Source organism: Dryobates pubescens, chromosome 35, assembly GCF_014839835.1.
Source record: "Dryobates pubescens isolate bDryPub1 chromosome 35, bDryPub1.pri, whole genome shotgun sequence".
Taxonomy (NCBI): domain Eukaryota; kingdom Metazoa; phylum Chordata; class Aves; order Piciformes; family Picidae; genus Dryobates; species Dryobates pubescens.
The window spans coordinates 649,405-675,456 of NC_071646.1; the positions used below are offsets into that span (position 1 = coordinate 649,405).

The 26,052-nt window shown below is 63.9% G+C and overlaps 1 protein-coding gene across 1 annotated transcript in view; it reads right to left on the bottom strand.

The window, feature by feature from the left end:
- The window catches only part of ITPR3 (inositol 1,4,5-trisphosphate receptor type 3), a 41,780-nt gene extending 16,803 nt beyond the window's left edge, over positions 1 to 24,977 (bottom strand). Inside the window, exons 1-26 of the mRNA XM_054176321.1 lie at positions 24,828 to 24,977; positions 17,497 to 17,567; positions 14,880 to 15,001; positions 11,913 to 11,999; positions 11,433 to 11,591; positions 11,204 to 11,302; positions 10,813 to 10,896; positions 9,747 to 9,893; positions 9,356 to 9,451; positions 7,842 to 7,892; positions 7,137 to 7,279; positions 6,619 to 6,718; positions 6,239 to 6,399; positions 5,299 to 5,440; positions 4,923 to 5,084; positions 4,585 to 4,757; positions 4,358 to 4,477; positions 3,536 to 3,718; positions 3,200 to 3,451; positions 2,462 to 2,606; positions 2,225 to 2,372; positions 1,458 to 1,654; positions 1,218 to 1,347; positions 713 to 770; positions 377 to 542; positions 65 to 229 (exon numbers count right to left, since the gene is read on the bottom strand). Of these exons, the coding sequence (XP_054032296.1) occupies positions 65 to 229; positions 377 to 542; positions 713 to 770; positions 1,218 to 1,347; positions 1,458 to 1,654; positions 2,225 to 2,372; positions 2,462 to 2,606; positions 3,200 to 3,451; positions 3,536 to 3,718; positions 4,358 to 4,477; positions 4,585 to 4,757; positions 4,923 to 5,084; positions 5,299 to 5,440; positions 6,239 to 6,399; positions 6,619 to 6,718; positions 7,137 to 7,279; positions 7,842 to 7,892; positions 9,356 to 9,451; positions 9,747 to 9,893; positions 10,813 to 10,896; positions 11,204 to 11,302; positions 11,433 to 11,591; positions 11,913 to 11,999; positions 14,880 to 15,001; positions 17,497 to 17,567; positions 24,828 to 24,916 (3,450 nt within the window). The 5' untranslated portion in view covers positions 24,917 to 24,977. The remainder of the gene's footprint in view (positions 1 to 64; positions 230 to 376; positions 543 to 712; positions 771 to 1,217; positions 1,348 to 1,457; positions 1,655 to 2,224; positions 2,373 to 2,461; positions 2,607 to 3,199; positions 3,452 to 3,535; positions 3,719 to 4,357; positions 4,478 to 4,584; positions 4,758 to 4,922; positions 5,085 to 5,298; positions 5,441 to 6,238; positions 6,400 to 6,618; positions 6,719 to 7,136; positions 7,280 to 7,841; positions 7,893 to 9,355; positions 9,452 to 9,746; positions 9,894 to 10,812; positions 10,897 to 11,203; positions 11,303 to 11,432; positions 11,592 to 11,912; positions 12,000 to 14,879; positions 15,002 to 17,496; positions 17,568 to 24,827) is intronic.
- Positions 24,978 to 26,052: the final 1,075 nt, after the last annotated feature.

Below are 26,052 nucleotides of genomic sequence, written 5' to 3' on the forward strand. Positions count from 1 at the left end.
TGCACCTCTGCCCCCCACCCTCCTCTCCCACCCCAGTTCCCAGGGTGCTGCTCAGGGCTCTGACCTCTTTCTTCTCCTTCTTGTTGCCCTCCACTGCGTTGTCTCCTTTGCTGCTGCCCTTCTTGTCCACCCACAGCTCCGACTTCTCCACCATGGTGCGCAGCTTGTCCAGCTCCGACTTGATCACTTTGTAGTTCTCAACATCCTGGGCTGAGATCAGAAGCTGAACCTGCAGCGACATTCCCAGGGGCTCCCAGTCTGGGGACACCATCACCACTCTCCTCCTCTCCCAGATCCCCCAGGTGAAATCCGGGACCCAGCCAGGCGAGCCCGGGCCCGGAGGTGCTGCAGAGCAGCGTCCCAGCTGCAGGGTTACCTGCTTGAAGGTGTGCAGCACCTCGTGCCTCTGGCTGAAGTGCTTGAAGAGGAGCTGCAGGGAGCCGGAGATGAGCGGGGGGTAGTCGTGCATGGTCAGGTGGATCAGCACCCGCAGGAACATCCTCCCGCCCTCGTCGTCCACCTCCAGCATGCTGCTGCTCTTCCTGCGGCCGGGACGAAGCCACACTCAGTCCCCCGAGGGGCTGGTGGGGACAGCTGGCCTCTGGAGCCTCATCTTCCTCATCACCTGCAGCTTTCAGCCTCAGCAGCGTGGCCAGGAGAGGAGGAGCCCCATGGCCAAGCTGGCAATGCGGCGGAGCGGGCAGGGACTCACCCCACGCCGAACATGGCCTCTGCCTGCTCCCCGATGCGCTCCAGGTTCATGGCTGCGGCTGCAGGGGAGGAAGGGGAGGTGAAAGGGGTGGCCAGGGTGGGCCCTGGGCATCAGCACAACCTGCCCAGCTTCCTGGGGCCTGCCCCCAGCATCCACAGAGGCAGGATCAGATTGCACTGGGCTGGAAGGGACCCTTGGAGGTCATCTTGTCCAACCCCCCTGCTGCAGCAGGGACACCCCCGACCTGAGCAGGCTGCTCAGGGCCCCACCAAGTGTGACCTCGAATGGAGCCTCAACCACACCTCTGGGCAAGCTGTCCCAGTATTTCTTACTGGATGCTGGACAGCTCATCCCATCTGCACCCCCTCCATCCCCTGCCCAGCTCCCTGCCAGCCGCAGCAGCGGCTGCAGAGCTGCTGGAACGGTCACCTGCACCACCTCTGCGTCCCCAGGCTGTGGGGTGTGCAGAGCTGGAGGTGCAGCAGGAGCAAAGGGGAGGAGTTACTTGTGGAGTCAAAGGCTGGAGCTGTGCCATCAGCTGCACTGTCCTGCATGGGGTAGACCTCCACAAACTCCTTCTTGAAGACTGAGAGCAGGTAGGAGATCCTGTAGTCCAGCCTCACGTTCAGGATGAACTGGCAGCAGCAAAGAAAGCCCAGGTGAGTGCCCCCTCCGTGCCAGCTGCCTCCTTGCACCAGAAACCCACAGCTCCCCCAGCCCCACGCTGCTGCCCACCAGCCCCAACCTGCAGGATCTCCAGGATCTTCAGCTTGGTCTCCATCACCACAATGTTCTCGTTCTCAATGCTCCTCCCTCTGTCGACTTGCTCGGGGGCAGTGCCAGGGCTGAGGCTGGGGGCGCTGAAGATGGATTGCTTCCTGCTCAGCACCATGGTGGACATCATCTGCCCCACGCCCTGGATCGACCTCCGCACATTCTTCCCTGCAGGCAGCAGCAGAGGGCAGAGTCAGTGCAGGGGGAAGGGAGGTGGCTGAGGACCACTGAAGGACTCCCTCAGCCTGGGCCATGCCAGCTGTCGAGCAGAGGAGGAGGAGGGTTTGGCCACTTCTCTGCCACAGCCAAGGGCTCAGCATCTGATCCCAGGCAACAGTGACAGGAGGAGAGGACACAGCCTCAAGCTGTGCCAGGGGAGGCTTGGGCTGGGTGTGAGGAAGAAGTTCTTCCCAGCGAGAGAGACTGGGCATGGGAATGTGCTGCCCAGGGGGGTGGTGGAGTCACTGTCCCTGGAAGTGTTTAAAGTGAGACTGGATGAGGCCCTTGGTGCCATGGTGAGGTGGTTAGAAGGTGCTGGGGGATGGGTTGGACTGGATGACCTCAAAGGTCTTTTCCAGCCTGGTTAATTCTGTGGCTCTGACCTCCTGCAGACGCAGCCAGAGCTTCCCTGCCAGCCGCTGCCTCATCTGCCCCCAGCCCCAGCTGGCAAGCACTGGGCAGAGCCTTCCTGCAGGCCCGTGGCTGGCGGTGGGGCAGGGACCCCCTGCAGGGACCCACCTGCCACCTCGTCACTGTAGACCGCCTGCAGCATCAGCTGGGGGTTCTGCACGCAGTCGATGATGCCCAGCAGCGTCCGCGTCAGCCGCAGCAGCTCGCTGAAGCTGTAGAAGCCGAAGTAGATGAGGTTGTGGGCAAGGCTGACAACCTGGGGAGGGACAGGGCAGCTCCAGACCTTGCTGTGCCCCGGCGGGGTGGGGGGCGCGGGGCACAGCCGGGCGAGGCGCCGGGACTCACCTCAAAGGTGAGTTTGTTCTTCTCCTCGTTGGCAAAGGGCACGGCCTCGCTCACCACGTTGTTCAGGTAGTCCTCCACGAACTCCATGGTGCTGGCAAACTTGTTCTTCTTGTCGTCACGAGAGGTGTTCAGGTTGGAGTCGTAGCTGCCAGGGACAGCGGTGCTGGTGCTGAGCTCGGCGGTGCTGAGCTCGGTGGCGGTCCACACGCCCAGCCCAGAAGGGGCACTGCCCAGGCAGCTGCTGAGCCAGCAGGGCCACGGCTGCCCTGGAGCCCACTCCCTTCTGAAGGCTGGCACCCACCAGAGCTGTTCCACGAATGCCCCCTCCCAAGGCAGCCCCTAGACGAGATGGCATCTGCCCCCCCCAGCCGCTGCTGCCCCCCCCAGCCGCTGCTGCCCCCCCCCAGCCGCTGCTGCCCCCCCCCAGCCGCTGCTGCCCCCCCCAGCCGCTGCTGCCCCCCCCAGCCGCTGCTGCCCCCCCCCCAGCCGCTGCTGCCCCCCCCAGCCGCTGCTGCCCCCCCCAGCCGCTGCTGCCCCCCCCCCCAGCCGCTGCTGCCCCCCCCCCCCAGCCGCTGCTGCCCCCCCCCCCAGCCGCTGCTGCCCCCCCCGCCGCCGCTGCTGCCCCCCCCAGCCGCTGCTGCCCCCCCCGCCGCCGCTGCTGCCCCCCCCCCCCCGCCGCTGCTGCCCCCCCCGCCGCCGCTGCTGCCCCCCGCAGCCAGGGCAGCCCCAGGGCCTCACTCTTTGATGGTGATGGCTGTGGGGATCTCTGTCCAGAGCCGGGCAAACTTGACAGGCATCACCAGCTCCTGCGGGTCCCTGTCCACGTGCACGTGCAGCATGAGGTGGCAGAAGGACGCCCGCAGGTCGAAGGGCAGCATCTCGTCTGCCATGCAGAGGAAGATCAGATCCACGCCCAGCTGCTGGGAGATCTCCTTGATGGCCAAGTACTGGCGGTCCAGACACATGCGGGCAAAGAGCTTCAGCTGGTACCTGCCCAGGGACGAGGGGGAGAGGGAGTGAGGCCTGGCGACCTCCACAGCCTCGCCCGGAGAGGGGATGCCACAGGGCGGTCACCTGTAGTAGCTGAGGATGTTCTCGTCGTGGGCATTGCCCGCCCGGGCCTCCTGTGCCAGCTGCCGGATGCTCTTCTCGTGGTGGTCGTTGTTCTTGTCCGTCCAGGTGAGCCAGACCTCCTCCTCCGAGTACTCGATGCTGAGGTACTCGTGGCTCTGGGACATCTCCTTCACCGGCCTCAGCCTGCGACACACCAGGGGCAAAGCTGGGCACGGTGCCAGGGGTGGGCAGCGGCGCTGGGGACGCCGCAGGAGCTGGCAGAAAGCAGGAGCCAGGCAGCAGCCCGGGGTGGTGGTGGCAGCCTCCTGCCCCTGCTGCTCACTGTGTGCCTCTGGCACTGATTCTGTGCCCCTGGCGCTCACTCCCTGCCCCCGGCACTGATTCTGTGCCCCTGGCGCTCACTCCCTGCCCCCGGCACTGATTCTGTGCCCCTGGCACTCACTCCCTGCCCCTGGCACTGATTCTGTGCCCCTGGCGCTCACTCCCTGCCCCCAGCACTGATTCTGTGCCCCCGGCACTCCCTCCCTGCCCCTGGCGCTCCCTCCCTGCCCCTGGCGCTCCCTCCCTGCCCCCGGCGCTCACTCCCTGCCCCCGGCACTGATTCTGTGCCCCTGGCGCTCACTCCCTGCCCCCGGCACTGATTCTGTGCCCCTGGCGCTCACTCCCTGCCCCTGGCACTGATTCTGTGCCCCCGGCGCTCACTCCCTGCCCCCGGCACTCACTCCCTGCCCCCGGCGCTCACTCCCTGCCCCTGGCACTCACTCCCTGCCCCCGGCACTGATTCTGTGCCCCCGGCGCTCACTCCCTGCCCCCGGCGCTCACTCGGTCTTGATGAGGATGTCGCTGTTGCGGGGGTCCAGCACACACTTGCAGATCAGCTCCTGGGTGACAGGGATGGCAATGTGGTTGGACACGCACAGGTCCGAGAGGTAGTCCAGGAACCTGCGCAGCAGAGATGGCTCCTCGTGAGGGGGGGTCCCGTGGGGCTGCCCCCCCCCGTGCCCCGCGCCCCCAGCGGCAGCAGGGAGCCCCCGGCCCCCGGCACGCACCGTGGCTCGCGGTTCTTGCGCACCAGGCTGACGAAGGTCTCCACCTCGGTCTTGGTGATGTGCTTCTCCAGCAGCTTGCGGTTGTTGTGCAGCAGGGCGGTGATGGTGTCCTCGGCCAGGATGTCGTAGCCGATCTGGGACTGCATCATCCCGAACTGCTTGGCAATGTGCTCCTGGGGCGGGCGCGGGGCTGGTGAGTGCCAAGGGGCTGCTGCCGGCCTCCTGCGCCCTCCCCCGGCCCCTCCACCACCTTGGCTGCCCCCCCGGAGGCTTGGCAACAGACGGTGGGGTGGGGATGGGGCGGGGGTGGGGCGGGGGTGGGGCCACTGCCCATGCACCTGGTTCTTGCGGTAGTCCTCCTGGGAGTGGCGCAGGACGCGGTAGCAGAGCCGGAACATGTACTGGTAGGGAGCGTTCTTCTGGTCCGAGAGCTCCTCCAGGCGCACCAGGGGCCCCTCCCCACCCTTGTCCTTGAAAGGGGCTTTCAGGATCCCAAAGATCTGCCCCAGAGCAGAGAGGGTCACTGCCGTGTGCCCCCCACACCGTCACCCCATGGGTGGCTTGCCAGGAGGCCTTGGTGCGCCCCTGGGGCAGGGGCTGCAGACCGGCCACACCTTTCCCATAGGGCTTCCCAGCTGCCTGCCCTCCAGCCCGGCCCTGGGCAGAGCAGGACACCTCCCCAGGAGCGCAGGGGCAGGGCACAGAGCCACTGACCTGCTTCAGGATGTTCTGCTCCCGCATCAGCTTCTGCCGCTCGCGGTTGGGCTTGGTCACCACGATGTCCAGCACGTTCTGGCCGTTGTTGGCAACGTCGCTGACGAAGAAGACCAAATCCTCCAGCAGCTGGATCACAAACCTGCGCAGGGCCACAGGCTGGCACACTCCAGACACAGCTCCTCCTTGCCCACCCCACACAGCCCACCCAGGCTCAGGTCCCGGCATGCTGTGGAGGGGAACCACGAGCCCAAGGCTCAGGACCCTGCCAGGGAAGCTGCTGCTTGGTCCTCCCCTCCCTGCTGGAGGTTAATGGCTGCCATGGAGCAGGAGCTGCGACTCCCCCATGGCTCCTAAGGAAGCTCTCCGTGCCAGGGTCAACACCAGGGGCTCCGCTCCTGATTCACGGGGGGGCTTTGGCGCCGAACACCTCTGCCCCCTCAGTCACCTCCATGGGGCCCATGTGGGGCAGCTGGCAGGGAGGAAGCAGCTTGATCTGTCCCCTGGGGATCTGTGTTTGCTCAGGAAGCACCAAGAACCCACCCAGCCAAAAATAAGCCCATGACTAACCCTGCAGCCCCTGCCCTGGGGCCGGCTCCAGCCCCTCGGGTATTTTTCTAGCGGCACAGGAGGGGCTGGGGCAGGGCCGGGCCCTTATCTGGTTTCCTCGCCAGGCTCCTGCAGCAGCAGGGGTGGGTTTGGGTTGTGGGTACAAAAACAAGACAGGGCTGGCACCCAGAGCCAGGCAGGGCCTCATCCTGCAGCCCTGCTGCAAAGCCCTTGGAGGAACCCAACACGGCCTCACGTCCCAGAGAGTCTCTGCAGCCCTCCCAGCCCTGCCCCTGGGTGGCCCTGCCTGGGCAGGGAGGTTGGATGTGCTGCAGAGGTCCCTGGCAGCCCCAGCCCCTGCCCCTGCCGGGCTGTGCTGCTCCAAGCTCACCTCCGGTCGTTCTGGCTGAGGAAACCTTCGTTCATCTTCTCCACCACGTTGGCCAGCATGGAGCTGGCGTCGTTGGCGAAGTCCAGGTCCCGGATCTCGGACACGGGCACGGAGACGATGGCAAAGGCTTCTTTGTCTTCCTTGGTGGGGCAGGTGCCCAGCTGGGGAGCAAAGGGGAAGCAGCATCACACAGACAGGGCAACGCTGGGCACGTCCCCAGCGCCTGCCACCAACCCAGTGACACAGCCTGCGCCCAGCAGAAGGGCTGGGGGGGGCCCTAGGCTCCTGGGGGGGGCTCCAGGCTGGTGTCCAGCCACCCCTGGCACTAGGAGGGTATTTTGGTCTGTGGGTGGGGAGGGGGTGCCGCAGCAGGGCCGTACCATGAGGCGGATAGGCCTCTCCTCGTCGATGTCGATGGGCACGTTGGTGCTCTGGATCCAGGTGTTGGTGCAGAGGTGACGCAGCCTCACGTAGGAGTTCCTGCCAGCAGCAGGGTCGTGGTGAGCAACCCCCGCAGGGGCAGCCCAGCCCCCCGCAGGGGCAGCCCCAGCACAGCCCCCCGCAGGAGCAGACTTGCCAAAGCTGCACAGCAGAGCCTCCCTGCTTCATCCCAGCCCCTCCCTTGCCCCTCCCCACTCCAGTACCTGCAGGGGGCTACAAGAAAGCTGGGGAGGGGCTTGAGACAAGGGCCGGGAGCGAGGGGAGGAGGGGGAATGGATTGGACCTAGAGCAGGGTGGATTTCGATTGGGCGTTAGGAGCAGCTCCTCAGGGTGAGGCTGGGGAGACGCTGGAAGGGGCTGCCCCGAGGGGCTGCGGCTGCCTCCTCGCTGGAGGTGTTGGAGGCCAGGTCGGATGAAGTTTTGCGCAGCCCGGGCCGGCGGGAGGCGTTCCCCCTACCGTGGCACGAAGGAGTCTGTCTTCTGCAGCGTGGTGGGGTCCAGCTCAAAGAGGGAGGCGATGTCGTTGCCGTGGGGCACGGCCACCAGCCGGTACTTGATCTTCTCCCCTGTGTTCCTGCGGCTGGCACGGCTGCTGCCCCCCTGCGCCAGGGAAAGCAGCTGTGAGCCCGGCGTGGGGCAGGCACCCACGGAGCCCAACCTCCCTGAGCACAGGGCGTGGGAGGGCACAGCAGCAGCCACGCTCACAGCAGAAGCTTTGGCTCGGCCCCGGCGCTGAGCCCGGCCCGAGGAGCTGCAAGAGCACAAGCAGGGCGTGAGGCACCTGAGCTAGGAGGACAGCCCTGCTCCAGACCTCACCAAGAGAAAAAACATCAACCTCTGACTCCAAATCTCTTCCACCAGCACTTCCCCGCGGCCTGGGGATCCAGCATGCAGCAGGACCTCTCCAGCAGATTCTGGCAGGGTCCTCTGGCAAGGAGGACGCAGGGAGGCTACCCTGCGGGGCACAGGGATGCTCTGCTGGGCAGCAGGACAGCCTCGGCTCACAGCCTCGGCACTAGGCAGGACCCGGGGGCACGGCCTGGGTGGGCACTGTGCCCGTGGTGGGCTCTGCTCTGGGGCATTTCCCTGCTCTCAGCAGTGGTGCAGAGCCGGCGTGGGCGCAGGCAGCAGCGGTCTGCCAGCGAGGCTGCACACAGCTCACCGTGGGCACTGCTTTGGGCTCAGCCAGGTCTCCTTTATAACTTGGGTTTTCCTGAAAAGTTAAAGAGGGAGGTGAGAGACAGCTGCCAGCCCTCCCCCTCGGCCCCTCCAGAACCCTGAGCACGGGGAGGTTGTCTCTGTCCCTGCCTTCCTCAGCACAGCACCTAACAAACACCACCTGAGAGCAGGCTGCAGGGAGCAGGGGGTCGGTCACTACTCACAGGTGACAGGAAGAGAGGAACTGGCCTCAAATTGTGCCAGGGCAGGGGCAGGTTGGACATGAGGAAAAAGCTCTCTGCTGCCAGAGTGGTCAGGGACTGGCAGAGGCTGCCCAGGGAGGTGGTGGAGTCCCCATCCCTGGAGGTGTTCGAGAAGCCTGTGGCCGTGGCACCTGGGGCCATGGTTTGGGGGCCATGGGGGTGATGGGTTGAGGGTTGGACTGGGTGGTCTCAGAGAGGTTTCCCCAACCAAACCATTCTGTGGTTCTGTCACAGAGAGAGGCAGCTGCCCAGCTGGGGCTGAAGGACATGACCAGTGCCCAGCACCATGGAGCAGGACAGGGTGAGCCTGGTGAGCAGGGGCTCAGGTGCAGGGAGGACCTCTTGCTGCAGCTCCCTGCAGGCCCCAGGCTGAGTGAGCAGCACAGGCTGGGAGGCACTAGGTGGGGATCATTCTGTGATCTTCTTTCCTCTGCAGATGCCACCTGAGTGTCTTGTGGTTGAAAGCAGCCACTGCAGGGCTCCAGGATTTGCTCTTTTCCATCCTGCAGGGGTGGGAGGAGCCCTGGGGGCTGCTTTTGGTTGTCTTCTCCAGCTGGGGAGCACCTTTGGCACAGGGGCACCACGCTGCCCCCCAGTAGGTGCCTGCTCCCCTGGCAGCAGGTGTAACAATGTCTTTGCCTTGGCCCTGCTGGGTCATTAGTGTCACAGAAAGCTCACAGTGTGGTGGCCTCTTTGTGCCAGCCTGGAGCTGCCCTTAAATGGCAGCAAAAATAATTCTGGCCACTGATGGTTCTAGTGCCAAGGTTTGCCCACACCCTCCCCAGGCAAGGACAGGCCTGGATGCTGCTGCAGAGCAGAGGATGAGGATGGGCAAAGGCTGATCAGGACGAGTTAAAGACAGCAGGAGGACTTCTCTCCCACTCCCATCCTTCCAGGAGGCGTTGGTGCAGCCACTTGGCCTGGAGTGAGCACAGAGGACAACCCCAGGCACCACCTCCCACTGCCCTGGGCCAGGAGAAGAGGGAGCTGGGGCAGGGATTTCGGGCAAGTGGTGCAAATTGGTGAGGGGAACTCAGGGGGAAGGCCAAAGGGTGGAGAAGGTCACAGCCCCAGGGCCGCTGCCTCCCAGCTGAGAAGCGACCGGGGCAGGATGGCTCCAAAAGCAACCTGGAGCAGGGCCAGAGGCAATGCCCAGCATTGCCACCCTGGCTAAGGGCTGGAGGGCACTGTCTTTGCAAGGCATGGCACCAGCCTCTAGGAGGAGGTCTCTGTGCCCCTCTGCTCACCCCCTTACCTCTGCTGCCAGGTAGTTGCCCGTGGCGAGGTGCTTGAAGCGGTACAAACCGTTCCAGTGCCCGGCGCCCCCGCGGCAGGGGTCGTGGTGCACCACCTGAGAGAGCAGAGGAGAGCTCAGCTGCTGGCATGCAGGGGACTGGCACAGGCTGCCCAGGGAGGTGCTGGAGTCACCCTCAATAGAAGTGCTTAAAAAAGGCAGAGCTGAGGCGCTGAGGGCCACAGCTTAGCCCTGGCCTTGGCAGGGTTAGGGAGCGGTTGGGCTCAAAGCTCTTTCCCAAGCCAAACAGTTCTATGATTCCAGGGTTCTGGCCACCCCCAGGGAAAGTGCAGTAGCCCACAGAGGTACCCCAGAAGCCCACAGACACCCACTGCAACCCCTCCCTGCTCACCTCCACCTCCCACAGGGCGTTGGAGCTGGTGGCTGAGGTGGCCGACTGCCTGAGGGTGGTGCGGAGGAAGACGTGGAGCCTGCCCTTGTACTCATCACAGGTGAGGAACTTCTCCTGCTCAGCGTGGAACAGCCTCACCACATCCCCCTGCAGCAGGACAGGGTGGTGAGCCCCAGGGAGGTGCTTTTCCTACAGACTGATGTAGCTCTTTCTGTGCCCCCCAGCCCCGCCTGGGGATGGCATCCTGGCTGCCTGTGGTCCAGAGCAGAGCACAGCTCCCAGCTGCAGGAGCAGGACCATGGCAGCCTGGGCATCACAGGGCACCGTCAGCCCTCCCAGTCCTACCTACCTGAGCTGTGCTAAACCTGCTTCTAGCAGCACAAATGCTCCTCTCAACCCAGGGAAGGGCACTTTGCCTGGCACGGGGCAGCCTGCCCTCCACACATCCTCATGCAGCTCACTGCTCTCTGCTGTACCATGGGTGCAGCCCCCCTGCTTTACAGCCCTGCTGTGGGCAGGAGCTCCTCTCACCAGTGTGCTGCAGGCATTGTCACCCCGGGGAGGAGGAGGATGCAGTGGATGTGGGGTGAGAGCAGCTCCTGGGCACCAGGGTCTGAAAGCTAACAATCAATCCCCATCCAGCTGCTTCCTGGAGGATCTGAGCCCCAAACAATAGCTCTGCAGGGAAAGTTCCTTTCCCAGGCAACAGGCAGCCCTGCTGCACAGCTACAGAGCCACAGATTGTCCTCCCGGCTAGAAGGCACTGCTGGCACCACCTGTGCCTGGGAATGTCCTGCAGAGCCCAGGGCATACAATGAGGTGCAGGGGAATTTCATCACCCCCTGGCTACATGCATACTAAAAATAGCCATCTCCAGCCTGCTCTGGAGCTCTCCAAGTGATGAATTCTCCTAGAAATTAAGGTCCTCGGGGCAGGATCTGTTTCCTCTGCCCTTGTCACACAGCCAGATGGCTGCTCACACATCCTACCCCTGCAAGGGACCAGGGCCAGGTCCCCAGAGCCCACTGCGGCGGGCGGCCGGCGGTGGCTGAACCTCCTTCCTTACCCCTTTCAGCACTTCCTCCATGTGGTCACAGAACTGCATGAAGAGGTTGATTTTCCAGCTGGTGTTACAATTGACTGAGTTCACCTAAAGAGCAAGAGAGGGAGGTCATGGCCCCTGGGACAGGGAAAGAAAAAGGAAAGAAAAGAAGAAAGGAAGGGAAGAAGCAGGGGGAAGGGAGGAAGGGAAGAAGCAGGGGGAAGGGAGGAAGGGAAGAAGCAGGGGGAAGGGAGGAAGGGAAGAAGCAGGGGGAAGGGAGGAAGGGAAGAAGCAGGGGGAAGGGAGGAAGGGAAGAAGCAGGGGGAAGGAAGAAAAGAACGAGGGAAGGAGAAAAGAGAAGGAAATGAAGGACCGCAGCAGCCGAGCCGGCGGCGCCGGCAGCCCCCAGCGGTACCTCCTTGCAGCCGGCGTTGTCGGCCAGCTCGTAGTTGCTGGCGTGCAGCGGCTGCCCGGCATTGACAGGGTTCAGGATCACTTTGTCCCCCACCACCACCTGCGGGGCAAAGCGGCACAGGAGGGAGCGAGGGTGAGAGCCGGCAGCGGGCAGGAGCCCAGCGCGGGCGGGCAGCAGCCTGCCGCTCCCTGCACTGCTGCCTGGCGGCGCTTCGGGGCCCCGGGCTCACGTTGTCCCCGTTGCTCCTCAGCTTCCAGAAGGGCTGGATGAAGAGCCAGGAGCCCTCGTTGCCGGTGGCGTCCAGCGTCACCCTCATGGCATTCTTCTCCAGCAGCGCCGGCAGACGCTTGTTCACCGTCAGGTACTTGTTGCTCTTCATGTGCAGGAGCTGCAGAGGTGAACACTGCTGGCACTCCGCAGCAGCTCGTCCAGGGAGGTCCTGGACAGCCCCTGGCCAGGCTGGATGAGGCCCTGAGCAACCTGGGCTGGTGGGAGGTGTCCCTGCCCATGGCAGAGGGTCGGAACTGGATGGTCATTAAGGTCCCTTCCAACCCAACCCGTTCTGTGACAGCTGTAGCAGTACAGCCCCCTGAGGTCCCCAGGGCTGGTGACATCCAGAGGTGACCCCAGGAGCTGCCCGAGTCGCTGGATTGGTGCCTGCCCCCAGACCCACCGGGGGGCAGAGGGCAGGGCAGGCTGCGCCACGCACCTGGATGACGCTGCCGTACTTCACCACGTCCCCATGCACCTTCTTGTTCTCCGTCTCGTTCTGCTTCTGCTCCATCTGGGCTGCGTGCTGGGTGATGAACAAAGAGCTCAGTGCAGCAGCCCCAGAGCAGCCACCTCAGCTAGGAGGAGGAGGATGGCCCAAGCTGGGATGCAGCACCATGCCAGCCTCACTCCAGAAGGACACTGAGGAGCTGGAGCAGGGCCAGAGAAGGGCAACAAAGCTGGGGAAGGGTCTGGAGAACAGGGCTGGGGAGAAGCAGGGGAAGAGGAGGCTGAGGGGAGACCTCATTGCTCTCTACAGCTCCCTGCAAGCAGGCTGGGGTGAGGTGGGGGTTGGTGCCAGGGGCTCCTGGCAGCACCAAGCCCAAACAGCCAAAGGTGCAGTGCTGACAGTGCTGTGCCGGAGACAGCAGCAGGCCCAAACCTGCTGCAGATGCAACAGGATTGGTCCCAGCAGCCCCAGCAGTGAATTGCTCAGCACCACCTGCAGCCCCTCTCTCCAAAACCACAGAAATTCCCCGTGGTGGCTCTGGCAGGTGCAGTGATGCTGACAGACAGGGAGCAAGGCAGGGACTTGCTGCAGCTGATCCGCCTGGGAACGGCCAGGCTGCGCTGACAGCCCTGGCGCCAGCCCGGGCAGTGCCAGCCCAGGGTGCCCCCACAGCTGGGATGGGAGAGGTGCAGCTGGGAGAACATCTACCTTCACCCACCCTGCTCTCACCACCTTCCACTTGAGAGGAGGAGGAGCTGGGACATGCAGCTGGCATCACAGCTGCGCAGGGGGAAGCTGGGAGCAGATGGTCCATGGGTGCCCAAGTAGGTGCCAGCAGGGCTCTGAGAACACCTGACATGGAACCCTTTGGGTTGGCAAAGCCCTTAAAGCTCATCCAACCCAACCATTCTTTGACTCTACCAAGCCTGGGGCTAAACCATGGCCCTCAGCCCCACATCTCTGTGGCTTTCAGACCCCGTCAGGGATGGGGATTCAGCCTGTGCCAGGCTTGGAGAACCCTTTCAGTCAAGAAGTTCCTTCTAACACCCAACCTAAACCTCTCCTGCTGCAACCTGAGGCCATTTCCTCTCACCCTATCACTTGCTCCCGGGGAGCAGAGGCTGCAAACCCTTCACTCTTGGAGGCTGCCACCACTCATGGTCCCTCTGTCCCCACACAGCTCCAGGTGCCACCCAGGGCAGGAGCCTGGTGGTGGTGGCTGCTGGCATCAAGAAAACAAACCTGCTGCCAAGAGGTCCTGCACAGGTGCAGAGCTGGGAGTGCAACAACAACCCCATGGAGCAACACAGCCCCAGGAGAGCTCCAGCACCGTGGGGTGCCCTAAATCTGCCTCCAGATCTGAGCTCCTCCCGTGCCCAGAGCTGGGGTGGGAACCACCTGCCCTGAGCACACAAGCCCACGGCTGCTGATGTTCCCAGCCTGTCCCTTGGAGGGGGCAGGGCCTGTGCCCATGCCACAGCAGGATGGGCTGTCAGGGCTGCACACAGGGGTGGGCAGGCTGGGAGGAGGATGGAAGACACCAGCAGAGCAGGAGGAAGGGCACCAAAGCCTCTGGGCTGCCTCTGGCTGCACCCACAGCAGGCAGCTGAGAAAACACCGAGGCTTAAACCTGAGCACAAGCTCAGAGAGGTACCAAGGGCACCGTGGCACCAGGGGTGGGCACTGTGGCCAGCAGGGGTGGCTGGGCAGGGCTCCTCCACTCACCCCCTGGGCTGCTCCAGCTCCAGGGGAGACATCTTTGTGGGCTAGAGAAGTTTTCAGCCTGTGGGAGATGCTGCTAAATCACAGCCTGGAGCTCAGCACCCGGCCAGGATCTGCTCCCTCCCTGCCCAGGCTCCCCCAGCCCTTGGCTCTGGTGCTGAAGCAGCACTGGCCAGAAGGGCAGCACCAGGAGCAGCGGAAGGGAGCAAGGAAGTGACAGAATCTCTCTAAGACAACTCTTAACCAAGAGGCAATCAATCAGGCTCAGAAATGAGCCTCTCTGGCCAGTCCTGGCCAGCACAGCTGTCAGCACTGCGAGTCCCAGCCCAGGCAGAGCAAGAAAATAACTTCCACACCCCCAGCCAGGGGTGGCTGAGCCTGGCAGGAGGCAGCACCCCTGACCCACGCTGGGGTGCCCTGTGCAGGCAACTGCATCAGGCCTTGCTCCCCAGAGGCAGAAGCAGGGGATCAGTGGGGCTGGGGCTGAGCTTGCAGCCTGATGTGATGATTTAATGGCTCTCTTCAGTTTTATGAATCATGCTGGGGCCCTGCCAGCTGTCTGAGGCCATTATGCAATGTTTAACGTGGGCCCTTTCCAAACCTTGGGAAGGCAGCAGGAGCCTCTCTCCTCCACAGCCCTTTGGAGCAAGTCCTGGCCACAGCAGCTCCCTTCTCCACGCCAGGCACCCCTGGGTGCTCACAGAACACCTCTGCCTGCTCTGCCAGGGCTCCTCTGCACCAGGAGCACCAGGAGGGCTGAGACACCAAGGGCAAGGTGGCAAGGCAGGCAGACATCATCTCACCCCAAACCAGCACTGCTGCCCTCCCTTTCTCCCCCTGCCTGCTCAGGCCCCTGGATCCTTCTTTGCAGGTCTTCCCTGGGACACTTCCCTTGCTCTGAGAGCAGCAAAGCTTCCTGTGGCTTCCTGGTCACTGCTGTACTCCCCCTGTGCTGTCACAGCTCCTATCTCACCCCCTCATTAGGTGAATGATTAATTAAGAGGTGGCAGCTCCAGGAGCCATTCCTCTAGGGAAGGAGGCTGTGGCTAATGGCCCATGGTGAGGGGAGGATGGGGACAGGAGACAGCAGAGAGCCTCTGAGGACACTAAAGCCCAGGGCAGATCCTGACCCCCACACAGCTGACTTTGGGAAGCAAAATAGAGCAGGGCTGACATGGGGAGGGGTCTGGATGTTATCATCCAACCAAGCCCTGGGGGTGAGGTCCCTCTCACCTGGAGCTTCTGCAGCAGCACCACATCTGCAATCTTGTCCTTGTCCTGCTTGGTTTGCTTGGCCTTCCAGTACTGCTTCTGGGCAGAGTAGCGATTCATGGGGCACACTTTGAACAGACAGTCTGGGAGGAGAAGAAGCAGAGCTGGAGGCTGCAGAGATGGAGGCTGCAGAGCTGGAGGCTGCAGAGCTGGAGGCTGCAGAGCTGGAGGCTGCAGCAGCCACCCAGCCACCAGCCTGTCCCACTGGGGTCAGCGTCACCAAGCTCCTCTGGCAGCTCCTGTCCTGACTGCACTGCAGATGCTCCTCCTGACCCACAACCACCCCAGCTGCTGCTGGGGGGGCAGAGGAGGTGTGGCTGGGGCTGGTGGGTGACCAGGTCACCCTGTGCTCGCTGGTGGACGAGCTTCAAGTCAGGGTAAAAGATGAGTCCAGGAGCAGCTCCAGCCCCTGGCCTCGTGATCAGAAGCATTCCCGTTGGGAACGGATGGGAATTTGGGAAGGAAAGCTTCAGGGGGGAGAAAAAGCACTGATGAGGCCCAGCTGCACTGAGGAGCAGAGCAGCCTGTGGGAGGGACAGGGGGAAGCCAGCAGGACATGGGACAGCAGCAGGCATCTCCACACCTCCCTTGCCACCCTGCCTCAGGACAGCCTGAGCCAGGGGCTGTGCCGTGGGGATCCCTGGGTCTGCAAACGCTGCTGTGCTCAGGGGGAGCCTCAACCACACTGCTGGAAGCTACCAGCTCCTCCAAGCTGGATGCCAGCAGCTGCACTTCCAGTCCCAACGAAAGTGCTTTGGGGACCAGAAGGGCTCAGGGCTGCATCCCAGCTCCCCAAACACTTCCAGCATGTCCATGCTCTGCAGATGGCCCCCAGGTGGCTGTGGAATGGGAGGTGGAAAGTGCAGACACCCAGGTCCAGGCACTGGGAAGGAATGGAATGGAATGGAATGGAATGGAATGGAATGGAATGGAATGGAATGGAATGGAATGGAATGGGACCCTTGGAGGTCATCTTGTCCAACCTCTGCACTCAGCAGGGACATCACCAACCAGATCAGGCTGTTCAGGACCACATCAAGTTTGACCTTGACTGCCTCCAGGGATGGAGCCTCCACCACACCCCCGGGGAACCAGTTCCAGGTCTCACCACCCTCCCTGTGCAGAGCTTCCTCCTGATGTCCAACCTAAACCTGTCCTGCTCCAGTTCCAAACCCGTGCCCCTCGTCCTCCTTCTGCAAACACAGCTCCCAGAGCCTCACTCAGGGCTGGCAGTGGACAGGGTGAGGATAGGAAGGGCTCTGCAGCTGGCTCAGCGCAGCGACAGCTGAAAGAGCAGCGCAGAGCCTCCCGACGGGGCGAGCAATCACTTCCATCTCTGGCCGCGGGCCCCGGGCCCTGGCACGCAGGTGTTTATTTACCTGGGAGTGCCGAACAAACAAGCACAGAGCCTGGTTCCCACCGGCGCAGGCTGCTGGGGCCCGGCCAGGTTTCACCTTTCGCTTTATGGCTGTTTGCTAACGGCACAGCCCCGGCCCCGGCGCCGGCTCCGAGCCGCGGCAATGCCTCCTGCCGCCCCGCACCGCCTCCCGGCAGGGCTGCGCAAACGCTCAGGCCACCTGCGGCGCCTCAAACGGCTTTAATTACATTGCTAATTAGGCTGCACAAGGACCTGAGGGAAAGCAGGCGCTTGGGAGGGGGTTAAAAAACTCAACGTAGCGATGAAGAGAACAGGGCTGGGGAGAGGCCGCTGGGGGGGTTGGGGCTGTTCAGCCTGGAGCAGAGGAGGCTGAGGGGAGACCTCATTGCTCTCTGCAGCTCCCGGAGAGGAGGCTGGAGTGGGAATCGTGCCCTGCTTCTCCAAATGGCCTGTGCTGGCATCTGCAGACCGGCCAGGAGCTGCCACTGACTCATCTCTTGTCCTGCCTGCTCCTGCCCCTCGGCCGGAGGGGAAGCACTGAGCATGGCCCCGAGCGCCGGAGGAGCCCAGGCCGTGACAGCCGAGGGCAGATCAGGGTTTGCCGTCTCTCCCTAAGCCCTTCCTGCCTCCCAAATGGGAGGCTTAATCCCCAGCTCCCTCTGAGGTGCAGTCAAGCAGAGCAGATGTAATTAGTGCTGAGTGCTCAGAGGCTCCCCTGCAAACAGCCTGCCTGTCGCAACTGCCCCTCTGCCCCTCCCTCCTGCCCCTCCCTCCTGCCCCTCCCCTCCTGCCCCTCCCCTCCTGCCGGGCTGACGTCAGCTGCCAGCATCCCCAGGGATGTGTCCGGGGATGGTCTGACCCCACCTTTGCAAGCGGTGGTTCCTGACCACTTCAGCTGCTGGACTAAGGGGTCTCAAGGACCATCCCACCATGGAGGTGGCTCTGGGAAGTGCATGAATGCCCCCAGAGTCAGCAGGAGGGGAGGGGGGGATGGGGGTGGCTTGGCCAAGCCACAGAATCCTGGCTGTGGAGGCTGCCCAAGAGCTCTCTGGGCTCCTCTGCAAAGGCCAAGCAGCACCTCCCAGCCCCATGCTGGCTGGGGTGACTGAGCCCTTGGTGCTCATCCAAGGCACAGAGGCTCTGGGGCAGCATTGTCCTCAAGGCAGGGATGGGTTTGCCCCAGCTGGGCCCCAGCCTCACCTCGAAACTTCTTGGGGGGGTTGTCCAGGTCCCCAGCCGCAGGCTCCACCACGCAGCGATCGTCCACCAGCCTGCAGGGACACACAAGACAGCAGCAGGCTGTCAGGAGAGCAGCAGGAGGCAGCAGCGGTGCCCAGCAGAGCAGAACAGCTCCAGCACAAACTGCAGCCCTGCAGTGCTGTCACCTGCCCCAAGCAGCAGCAGCAGGAGCTGCACCTCCTCTGTGCCACCCATCTGTGCCCAGCACTGAGCACAGCAACACTCAGCTCCCGCAGCAAGCAGCTGCCCCTAGCTCCTCACTCCCAGCGCCCCTCGGCCACCACCTCCCCCACCCCCCGGTTTTCAGCCTGGTCCCATGGGGCAAGGACTGAATGACACAAAGCAGCACCAAGCCCCCCACCCCCACCCCCTTCCTCCCCCCTCCATGCTCGGTGCCAGCCGTGGTGCTGAGCTCTTTGCTCAGTGATCCATGAGGGAGGTTCTGACGCCTGGGTCCTGCTCTGCCCAGCTCCTGGCTCAGCTGGATCCTCCCCACCCTGCTCCCAGCCCTGGCTGTGCTGTTGCTCCATTGTTCATCTGGCCCAGGCCAGGTGAGAGCTGCAACCAGCAACAGGAGCAGAGGAAGCAGCCTCAAGCTGTCCCAGGGGAGCTTCACCTTGGGTACCTGGAACATTTTCAGCCCAGCAAAGGCTCTCGGGCACTGTCCCAGGCTGCCCAGGGAGGTGGAGGAGTCCCCATCCCTGGAGGGGCTTAAAAGCCACCTGGATGTGGTGCTGGGGGCAGTGGCTGAGCAGCAGGGCTGGGTTGTGAGCCCCAGGTGAGCAGCTGGGCTGGGGGATCCCCAAGGGCTCTTCCAGCCTCAACAGCTCCATGGCTCTCTGCTTCCCTCAGTGCTTCTCCTGCCCTGGCCTGGAGCTCAGCAGGACACAGAGGGTGTAGCTGCTGCAGATGGGGGTGGCAGGGCCCCCCCCAGACCAGTTATTATCTGCTCAGGGCTGCTGGCTGTGCCCAGCAGAGGCAGCTCCTCCCTGCCCACCTCTTGGTTTTCCCAGCACTGAGCAAAATCCTGCAGGCTTGGCCTGGGCTGCCAGGGCCCAGCCTGGGCACAGATGAGAAGCTGCCTTCCAAAGCCACCAGAACCAGCATGGCACAAGGCCTGGCGGGGTCAGGGTGCCAGGGGCACCTGGAGCTCATGCCCAGCCCACAAAGCTTTCCAGGGAACTGGGAGCTCCAGCAGGACAGGCTGTACCCGCTCGCCCGCTTCCTGCCAGCCCCTGGGAAGCAAAGCAGGCACAGGATCCAGGCTGCTGCCCGGGGCCAGGAGGTGCCAAGCGTGTCCCCACCTGTGGAGCCTGGGATCAGGCAGCCAGGGAGTGTGTGGGGAGAGGCAGAGCAAGGTTTGGGTTGGGAAAGCCCTTCGAGAGCATCCAGTCCAACCAGCAGCCCAGCACCACCACGGCACCAAACCCTGGCCCCAAGTGCCATGGCCACAGTTTCTTGAACGCCTCCAGGGCTGGGGACTCCACCACCTCCCTGGGCAGCCTGTGCCAGTCCCTGACCACTCTGGCAGCAAAGAAATTGTTCTTCATCTCCAACCCAACCCTCCCCTGGCACAATTTCAGGTCATTTCCTCTCCTACCTGGGGAGCAGAGCCAAACCCCCACCTGGCTCCAGCCTCCTCTCAGGGAGCTGCAGAGAGCAATGAGGTCTCCCTCAGCCTCCCCTTCTCCAGGCTGAACACCCCCAGCTCCCTCAGCTGCTCCTCCCCAGCCCTCTTCTCCAGACCCTTCCCCATTTTCCTTGCCCTTTTCTGGACCTGCTTCAGCCCTCAATGTCCTTCTTGGAGTGAGGGACCCAAAACCGAGCCCAGGATTCAAGGACATCAGATCCAAGGATATTCAAGGATGCAGGAATGACCTCAGGATGCTGTCCCAGGAGGGAGCTTCCTCCAGCTGGAGGTGTCCCTGCTGACTGCAGGGGGTTGGGCAAGGTGACCTTTGAGGGTCCCTCCCAAGCCAATGCAATCTGTGCCCCTGGGAGCCATGTGGGCAGCGCTGTCCCAGGGGCACTCCTGTCCTGGCAGCCTGGGGATGGTTGGACTTGATGATCCTTGAGGCCGTTTCCAACTAAATGACTCTGTGGTTCCCTGAGCGTGGCTGTGGCAGGGCAGCAAAGGGCAGCAAAGGGCAGAGCAGAGCTTGTGCTGTCCCCTCTGGCTCAGCCCCCCCAGCAAACCCTGCAGCCAGAGCAGCGCCGGAGCTGGACAGGCTGTGCTGCAGAGGGCTGCCAAGGGCGCAGCTCCCCCGACGGATCCAGAGCCCTCCTCCAGCCCAGCCGCGCTCCGGAGGAGGGGAAAATTCCTCTCGGCAGCTCGGCAGGGAGGAATTTGGCCTCGGTGCTGATGGATTGGGACCCCGGGGACCCCAGCGCTGCTCTGTCCTCGGCAGTGAGGTGTGGGCTGGCAGCGTGCTCTGAGCACCCAGCGCCTGGCCCCACCACCAGCTCCTCAGGTTTCCAACACAGAGGAAAGCAACTCCTTGAGTGCTTCTGGCGGCAGCAGAAGCTGCGAAGCAATTAGCAAAGACACAGAGGAGAGGAAGGTAAACAACCCCGAAGCCCAGGAGGGCTCAGCAGGCGCGGGATGATCTCCGCACGGCACAGCTCATGGTCAGCAGCGCAGGGAGCTCAGGGGGGCTGCCCAAACACGGCGGCTTCTCCGTGAGCCATCACAGCAGGAAGCACTTGGGGGCATCCCCAAGCGCCTGCAGAGCCTCGGGAGGGCAGGGAAAGAGGTAAAGAGAGGAGAACCCGGAGCAGAGGTGGCTGCGGACGGAGGCTGCACCACACATCCCACCCTGCAGGAGATGAGCAAAGCCCCAGGCCAGCCCCAGTGCCACGTGGAGGTGGTCTGGGGTCCTGTGAGTGTTACTTTGCTGGGGGACAGGGAGGAACAAGCACTTCAGGTGCGCCTGGAGTGAAGACCACCAAGGGCTGGGCCCCAACCCACCTATGGGTGAGGCTCAGGAGCGACGCAGTGACCCTTGAGGCACACCGGTGCCTGCAGGAGCAGGGCTGCGCTTCACAACCACCCAAACCCCCCACTGTCATGGTGAGGGGTCTCTGAGGAAGCCCCTGACCCACGGGGCCCCTTCTCAGTGCCCAAGCAACCAGCAGAGCAGCCTCCCCCCCACCCCAGCTCCTCCTGCGGTGCCCGGCGGTGCCGCTCCAGCAGGCAGCACCACAGACACTGAGCTGCCAGGCTGCAAGGCTTAATTAGTTAATGATCTGAAGGCAGATCCAGCATCTTTAATCCCAGGATTACAGGCTCTGCAGGAATGCAAAGTGCTCTTTCCATTAAACTGATACTCTGCACCGACATTCCTGAGTGGAAATCTGCTGAAAGAGGAAAGGATCCTGACAGGGAGGACACGAAGCACCTGGGGCCAGGACGGGCGGCCACGGGCAGGCAGCGTTAGCGCAGCAGGAAGAGGCAGATGGAAGCTCCCTCTGCTATTAGAGCAGCAGGGACACGTGGGCTCGGCGAGCTGCGGGCGTGGGGAAGGTGATTGCACCTCTCAGGTGTTAATTAGAAGGCAGGCTGGTGGCTGCCCAGCACCTGGAGGATGACAGCTCCTCACGCTTTGCCTTTTCAAATCAGCCCCGGGGAGCAGGAGGGGCTGGATCCCGCGCCTGGCTCAGCCTGCTGCCCACAGCCCAGCGCGGCAGGGCTGAGCATCTGCTTAGCTTTAAGCCCTGCAAGTCATCAGGGTGGTTCCAGAGGGGCTCTCTGTGTGCTTGGAGAGATGGAGCACAAAGTGACTGCCGGGCCCGGGGCCAGCGCTTGGCCTCGAGCGAGGCAGAGCCTTCGCCGGAGGTCAGGGGGAAGCAGCTCGGCCAGAGCTGCAATCCACAGCCCTTGGACACCCTGAGCCTCCCCAGGGCTGGCAGCCAGCTGGGGCTGACGTGGAGGCAGCCTTCCTACAACGGGAACCTGGGCTGAGGAAGAGAAGGGAGCCTTCCTCAGCTGTGGTGCACCCAGTGCTGAGGGGAGCTGTCTAGGGGGGCATGGGGAAGGAGGGCTCTGGGGGGCAGGAGCCCCAAGCCAGCAGGACAAACCCATTACAAAACCATCAACCTCACCTGGAGGTGAGGAAGAGGAGGAGGAAGAGGAGGGGAGCTGGCTGCTGGGCATGGGGCTGGGTCAGCCTCTCTGGCTCAGGGTGCAGGATGGGCACTGAGCTCACAGGGAGGAACAAAAACCAAGGGAAGGGAACAGAGGGCAGCCACCAAGAGTGCAGCTCTTGCCCCACAGTCCTGGTGCCGCTCTGGGCCTGGTGTGCTCCTCCCTGCAGAGCCTGAGTTCATCCTGACCCAGCAGGGCTGCAGTTACCCTTTAACCAGCTGCCTTCCCGAGCTGCAGCGCCCTGCACACCCACTGCAGCCTCGCCGCACTCCCCAGCCTCTCCTTCCCCCCTCAGCAGCCAGCTGCTCTCCAGGCAGGTTTGCCACCAGCCCTTGCCCTCTGCAAGCCCAAAGTGCCACTTTCTGAGCCCCCAGTGGGTCCTGGGAGCCCCCCAGAGATGGCAGGGCTGGGGTCACACAGCCCCTGGCAAGCACAGGCTCCTGCACTGCAGTTCTGCTCCTCTGGCTCCAGCCACCCAGTGCTGGCTTACTGGGCACACAGGAGATGGGGGCTCACACAGTGGTGTCCCCCAGGGCCCACAGAGGGGGCAGGCACTGGAGGTGGTGGAGTCACCACCCCTGGGGGTGTTCCAGAACAGGGCCATGGCACTTTGGGACACGGTTTGGTGGCCAGGGTGGTGCTGGGTCGGTGGCTGGACTGGGAGGTGCCCAGCAGCCTGGCTGCCCTCAGCACCCTGGGCCGCTGCTGCTCCCCAGCAGCCAGCTCTGGCCCTGCCTTCCCATGGGAATTCTTGAGCCACCTCCTCCCCTCAAGCTGTTTAGCTAGGTTGGGTATCTTGGCTCAGAGTCCCCCCCCAGCCCAGCTCTGGGGCAGGCACCAGGGCTCCCCACCCTCTCTGGGATGTTTTTCCTCCTCCAGAGCAAACACCCACTGCAGAGAGGGGGTGTGGGGCACAAGGGGTCGTGCCTGGGGGCCTTTGGCAGAGTGATCTGGGGGACTGGGAGCAGAGGAGAGACCCTTCCCACAGGCAGGGCAGGGCTCCCAGCCCCACCAGCAGTGACCAAGCTCTGGGGGTAATGACTTAGGGCAAAGCTCAAGCTGTGGGGGCAGGAGGCAGCATCCTCAGCCTGCAGCACATCTCCTTCTCCATGCTCTCCTCAGACCATGGCACCTGGGGACATGCTGGGGGGCATGGTGGTGCTGGGGGGGGGGCATGGTGGTGCTGGGCTTGGTGAGGGCTTTCCCAGCCTTAGTGACTCTTCTGCAAACAGCAGAGCAGAGCCTGAGCAGTGCCACAGCCCAAAGCAGTCCCTGTGCAGGGAGGGCTGGAGGGAGGCTGTGGGCAGGGTGCTGAGCAGGGCACACAGCAGGCACCGGGCAGGGGGCTGCAGAGCTCTTTGCCTTGCAAATGAGCTCGGTGAGGTCCCAGGCTGTGTGAGGAGGGCTCAGGGAGCAGCACTCTCGGTGAGTCACCCAGGCCCTTATCACAGGAGTGATTTGAGGTGTGGTTGGGTCTCCCAGGTCGCCGGGCACAGGGAAAACAATTCCAGAGGGTGGGAAACAACTGAGGGAAAGCAGAAGCCCAGCAGAGAGAGGCTGCCCAGCAAAAGTGCTGCTGGGGCCTGGGAGAAGAGGGTCTCCAAGCAGCTGGAGGATGCTTTTCAGATGCTTCTAAGTGAGCCTGGAGAAGCACCCAGCAAAAAGGGGCTCTGGGGAGCAGAGCCGCAAAGGGATTGGATCTCCAAAGAGTCAAAGCAGCTCCTGGAGCAGCCCTGGGACAGGCTGGGTCCCAGCAGAGCCTCCTCCAGACACAGCCTCACAGGCAGGCTGGAGGGGGGCTCAGCACCGGGGGTAAGCTACAAGGAGACCTCTCCGAACAGGACAAGGAAGACATCTTCCCTCCCTGCCTGCCGGCTGGAGAGGGCTGGGCACAGGCAGGCTGCACCCTGCACGTGCAGGACATGCCACCACCTGGTCCCAAGCACGGGGACACCGTGCCCGGGTCCCGCAGCCAGCTGCAGCCGGCAGCATCCCGCAGGCAGCTGGGGGAGGGCCGGGGCGGGCAGGGGCTGCCGGCGCCCCGCGGAGGGGCAGGGAGGTGTGGGCGCCGGCAGGCAGGGCCCCGCTGGAGGCAGGCATGTGGGAGCAAGTGCATTCAGCGCAGATTACAGAGCTCCTGCCCCAGGAATCCCATCCAAGTCAGCATTCCTGCCTGAGCTCAGCCTCTCCTACACGCTGCATGGGGCAGGCAGGCTGCCACGGACCCACAGCCACCTGCTTGGGGCTGTGGGCAAGGTCCCCGCTCTGGGGTGAGGAAAAAAACCCCAGCTGTGCCCCAGGGCATCCAGCAGCCCTGCCAGGGCCCTCCCCGTGGTGGGGACACAGCCTCTGCCTGTGCCACCTGGCAAACCACCCCGGTGGGAGCAGTGAGCCAGCGGGTGGAGGAGGAGATCGCCGAGGGTCTGGGCCTGGCTCTGCCCAGCTGCTGCTCTGGCAGCACCTGTGGCTGACATGGAAACAGGAGGGGCAAGGAAGGGTCCCCCAGGCTCTCCTCTCATCTCCCCGGGTCAGCTTGAGAGCCCCTTGCCCACGCTGGCACGTCCAGGAGGCTGCAAGGAGCTGGCAGTGCCCTGGTTGCCCCAGCCCCAGGCAGCACTTTGTGGCCGTGGGCACCTCCGTGCTGGGCACCCTGAAGCCATTTCCACTGACCACCAAACGCCCCCCGAGGGGGGCAGCGAGAGCCATCCCTGCCTGTGCCAGGGCCCAGCTGCCTGCAGCCACACTGGCAGCACTTTACCATCCTGCATCCCAGGAGGGGCCCTGGCTGCCCCAGGCACCCTGCTCAGCCACACACAGCCCCTCCTGACCCTGCTGAAGCCCCTTCCAGCTCCCCCGGCCCCTAATGGGCGCTGGGGGGGAGCAGTTTCTGGCGAGGGCTGCTGGAGAGGGTGGACTGCAGGGTCACATCCTGCCCCCAGCAGCCAGGAGAGCCCAGAGGCACCCAGCCCGCCCTGCCCAGCACCCGTGCCCGCCCTTGCTGCAGCTCCCAGAGCTTCCCAGATCCTTTTCCCACCGAGTTCGAGCTCAGCACCACTTTCCCTTCCCACCTCACCCTGTCCCACCACGGTGCCCGGCTGCCCCCGGGGCTGGGCTCGCCGGGGGGCGGTGAGGGGAGCCCCGCACTCACCCCAGGGTGCTGATGAAGCCATTGACGGAGCCCTCGGCGTACAGGGAGACGATGTCACCGATGTGCAGGAAGCTTGACAGCTCGTTCATGGTTGCCTTCAGCCCGGGCTGCTTCCTCAAGTCACCTTCCCGTGCCCAAATCCACCATGGGGCGAGGGGGGGCTTTGGGGCGAGGGGGCTTGGATGGCTTTGGGGGACCCTTGCTCCGGGGGCGGAGGGGGAGAGTTATCCCAGGTTGGGTCTCGCTGGTTCCCTGCGAGCAGCGAAGCGGAGCGGGACGGGAGAGCCCCACGCACAACTTCTACATGTGGAGTGCGGGGAGGGAGCCAGGGGAGCCGGCAGGAGGAGGAGGAAGAGGAGGAGGAGGAGGGGGGGGAGGAGGAGGGGTGGGGTGGGGATGAAGCTCAATTAGAGGTTTGCATGAGATCTGTCCGGCTGTCCGTGGCTCTGTCTGCACAGCTTTGCTACCTGCAGCCAATGGAGAGCGATCAGGAAGTCCCTGCTCGAAAATGCATGCAAATAGTTTTGGCCTGGGAGGAGAACCGGAGCCGCCTGGGGAGGGGAAAAGGATGCCCCAGAAGAAGCCCCACCCTCAGCTGCCTGCCGCCGGCCCTGGGCTGAGGGGGACCCGCACCGGGTGGCCCCCCAGGACCAACGCCCTGCGGGGCGCTGGCAGCGCCCTCCTGGCTCCCAGCGCCCTCCTGGCTCCCACCGCCCTCCTGGCTCCCACCGCCCTCCTGGCTCCCAGCGCCCTCCTGGCTCTCGCCGGTTCACTCCCCCAGCCCGGCAAGCCGGGGGGGGGCTGGCCCCTGTGCCCCAGGACAGAGACCCCCAGCTGTCCCCATCGGGGTCTCCACAGCTTCTCCCCAGCCAGAGCTCCACCGCTTGGAACAGCACTGGAGGCTCTCTCGGGAGTGCTGTGGATCACGGGGTGTGCTTGGGGGTGCTGAGGGTCTCGGGGTGTGCTTGGGGGTGCTGAGGGTCTCGGGGTGTGCTTGGGAACGGTGAGGGCCACCCCAGACTCTGCTCTTGCTGTTTGCTTCAGCCCCCTCCTCACTTTGCAGCAGGAGCAGACACCAGGAGCCACCATCCCTGGAGCCATCCTACACCCCAAGGGTCTCCCCCTGGCCAGAGCTCTCCCCCCGCCCAGGGCAGCCCAGGGAATCCTGCCCCAGGCAGAGCAGGGGAAGCCCCAGGTGAGGACGCAGCAGCTCTCGCTGGATCCT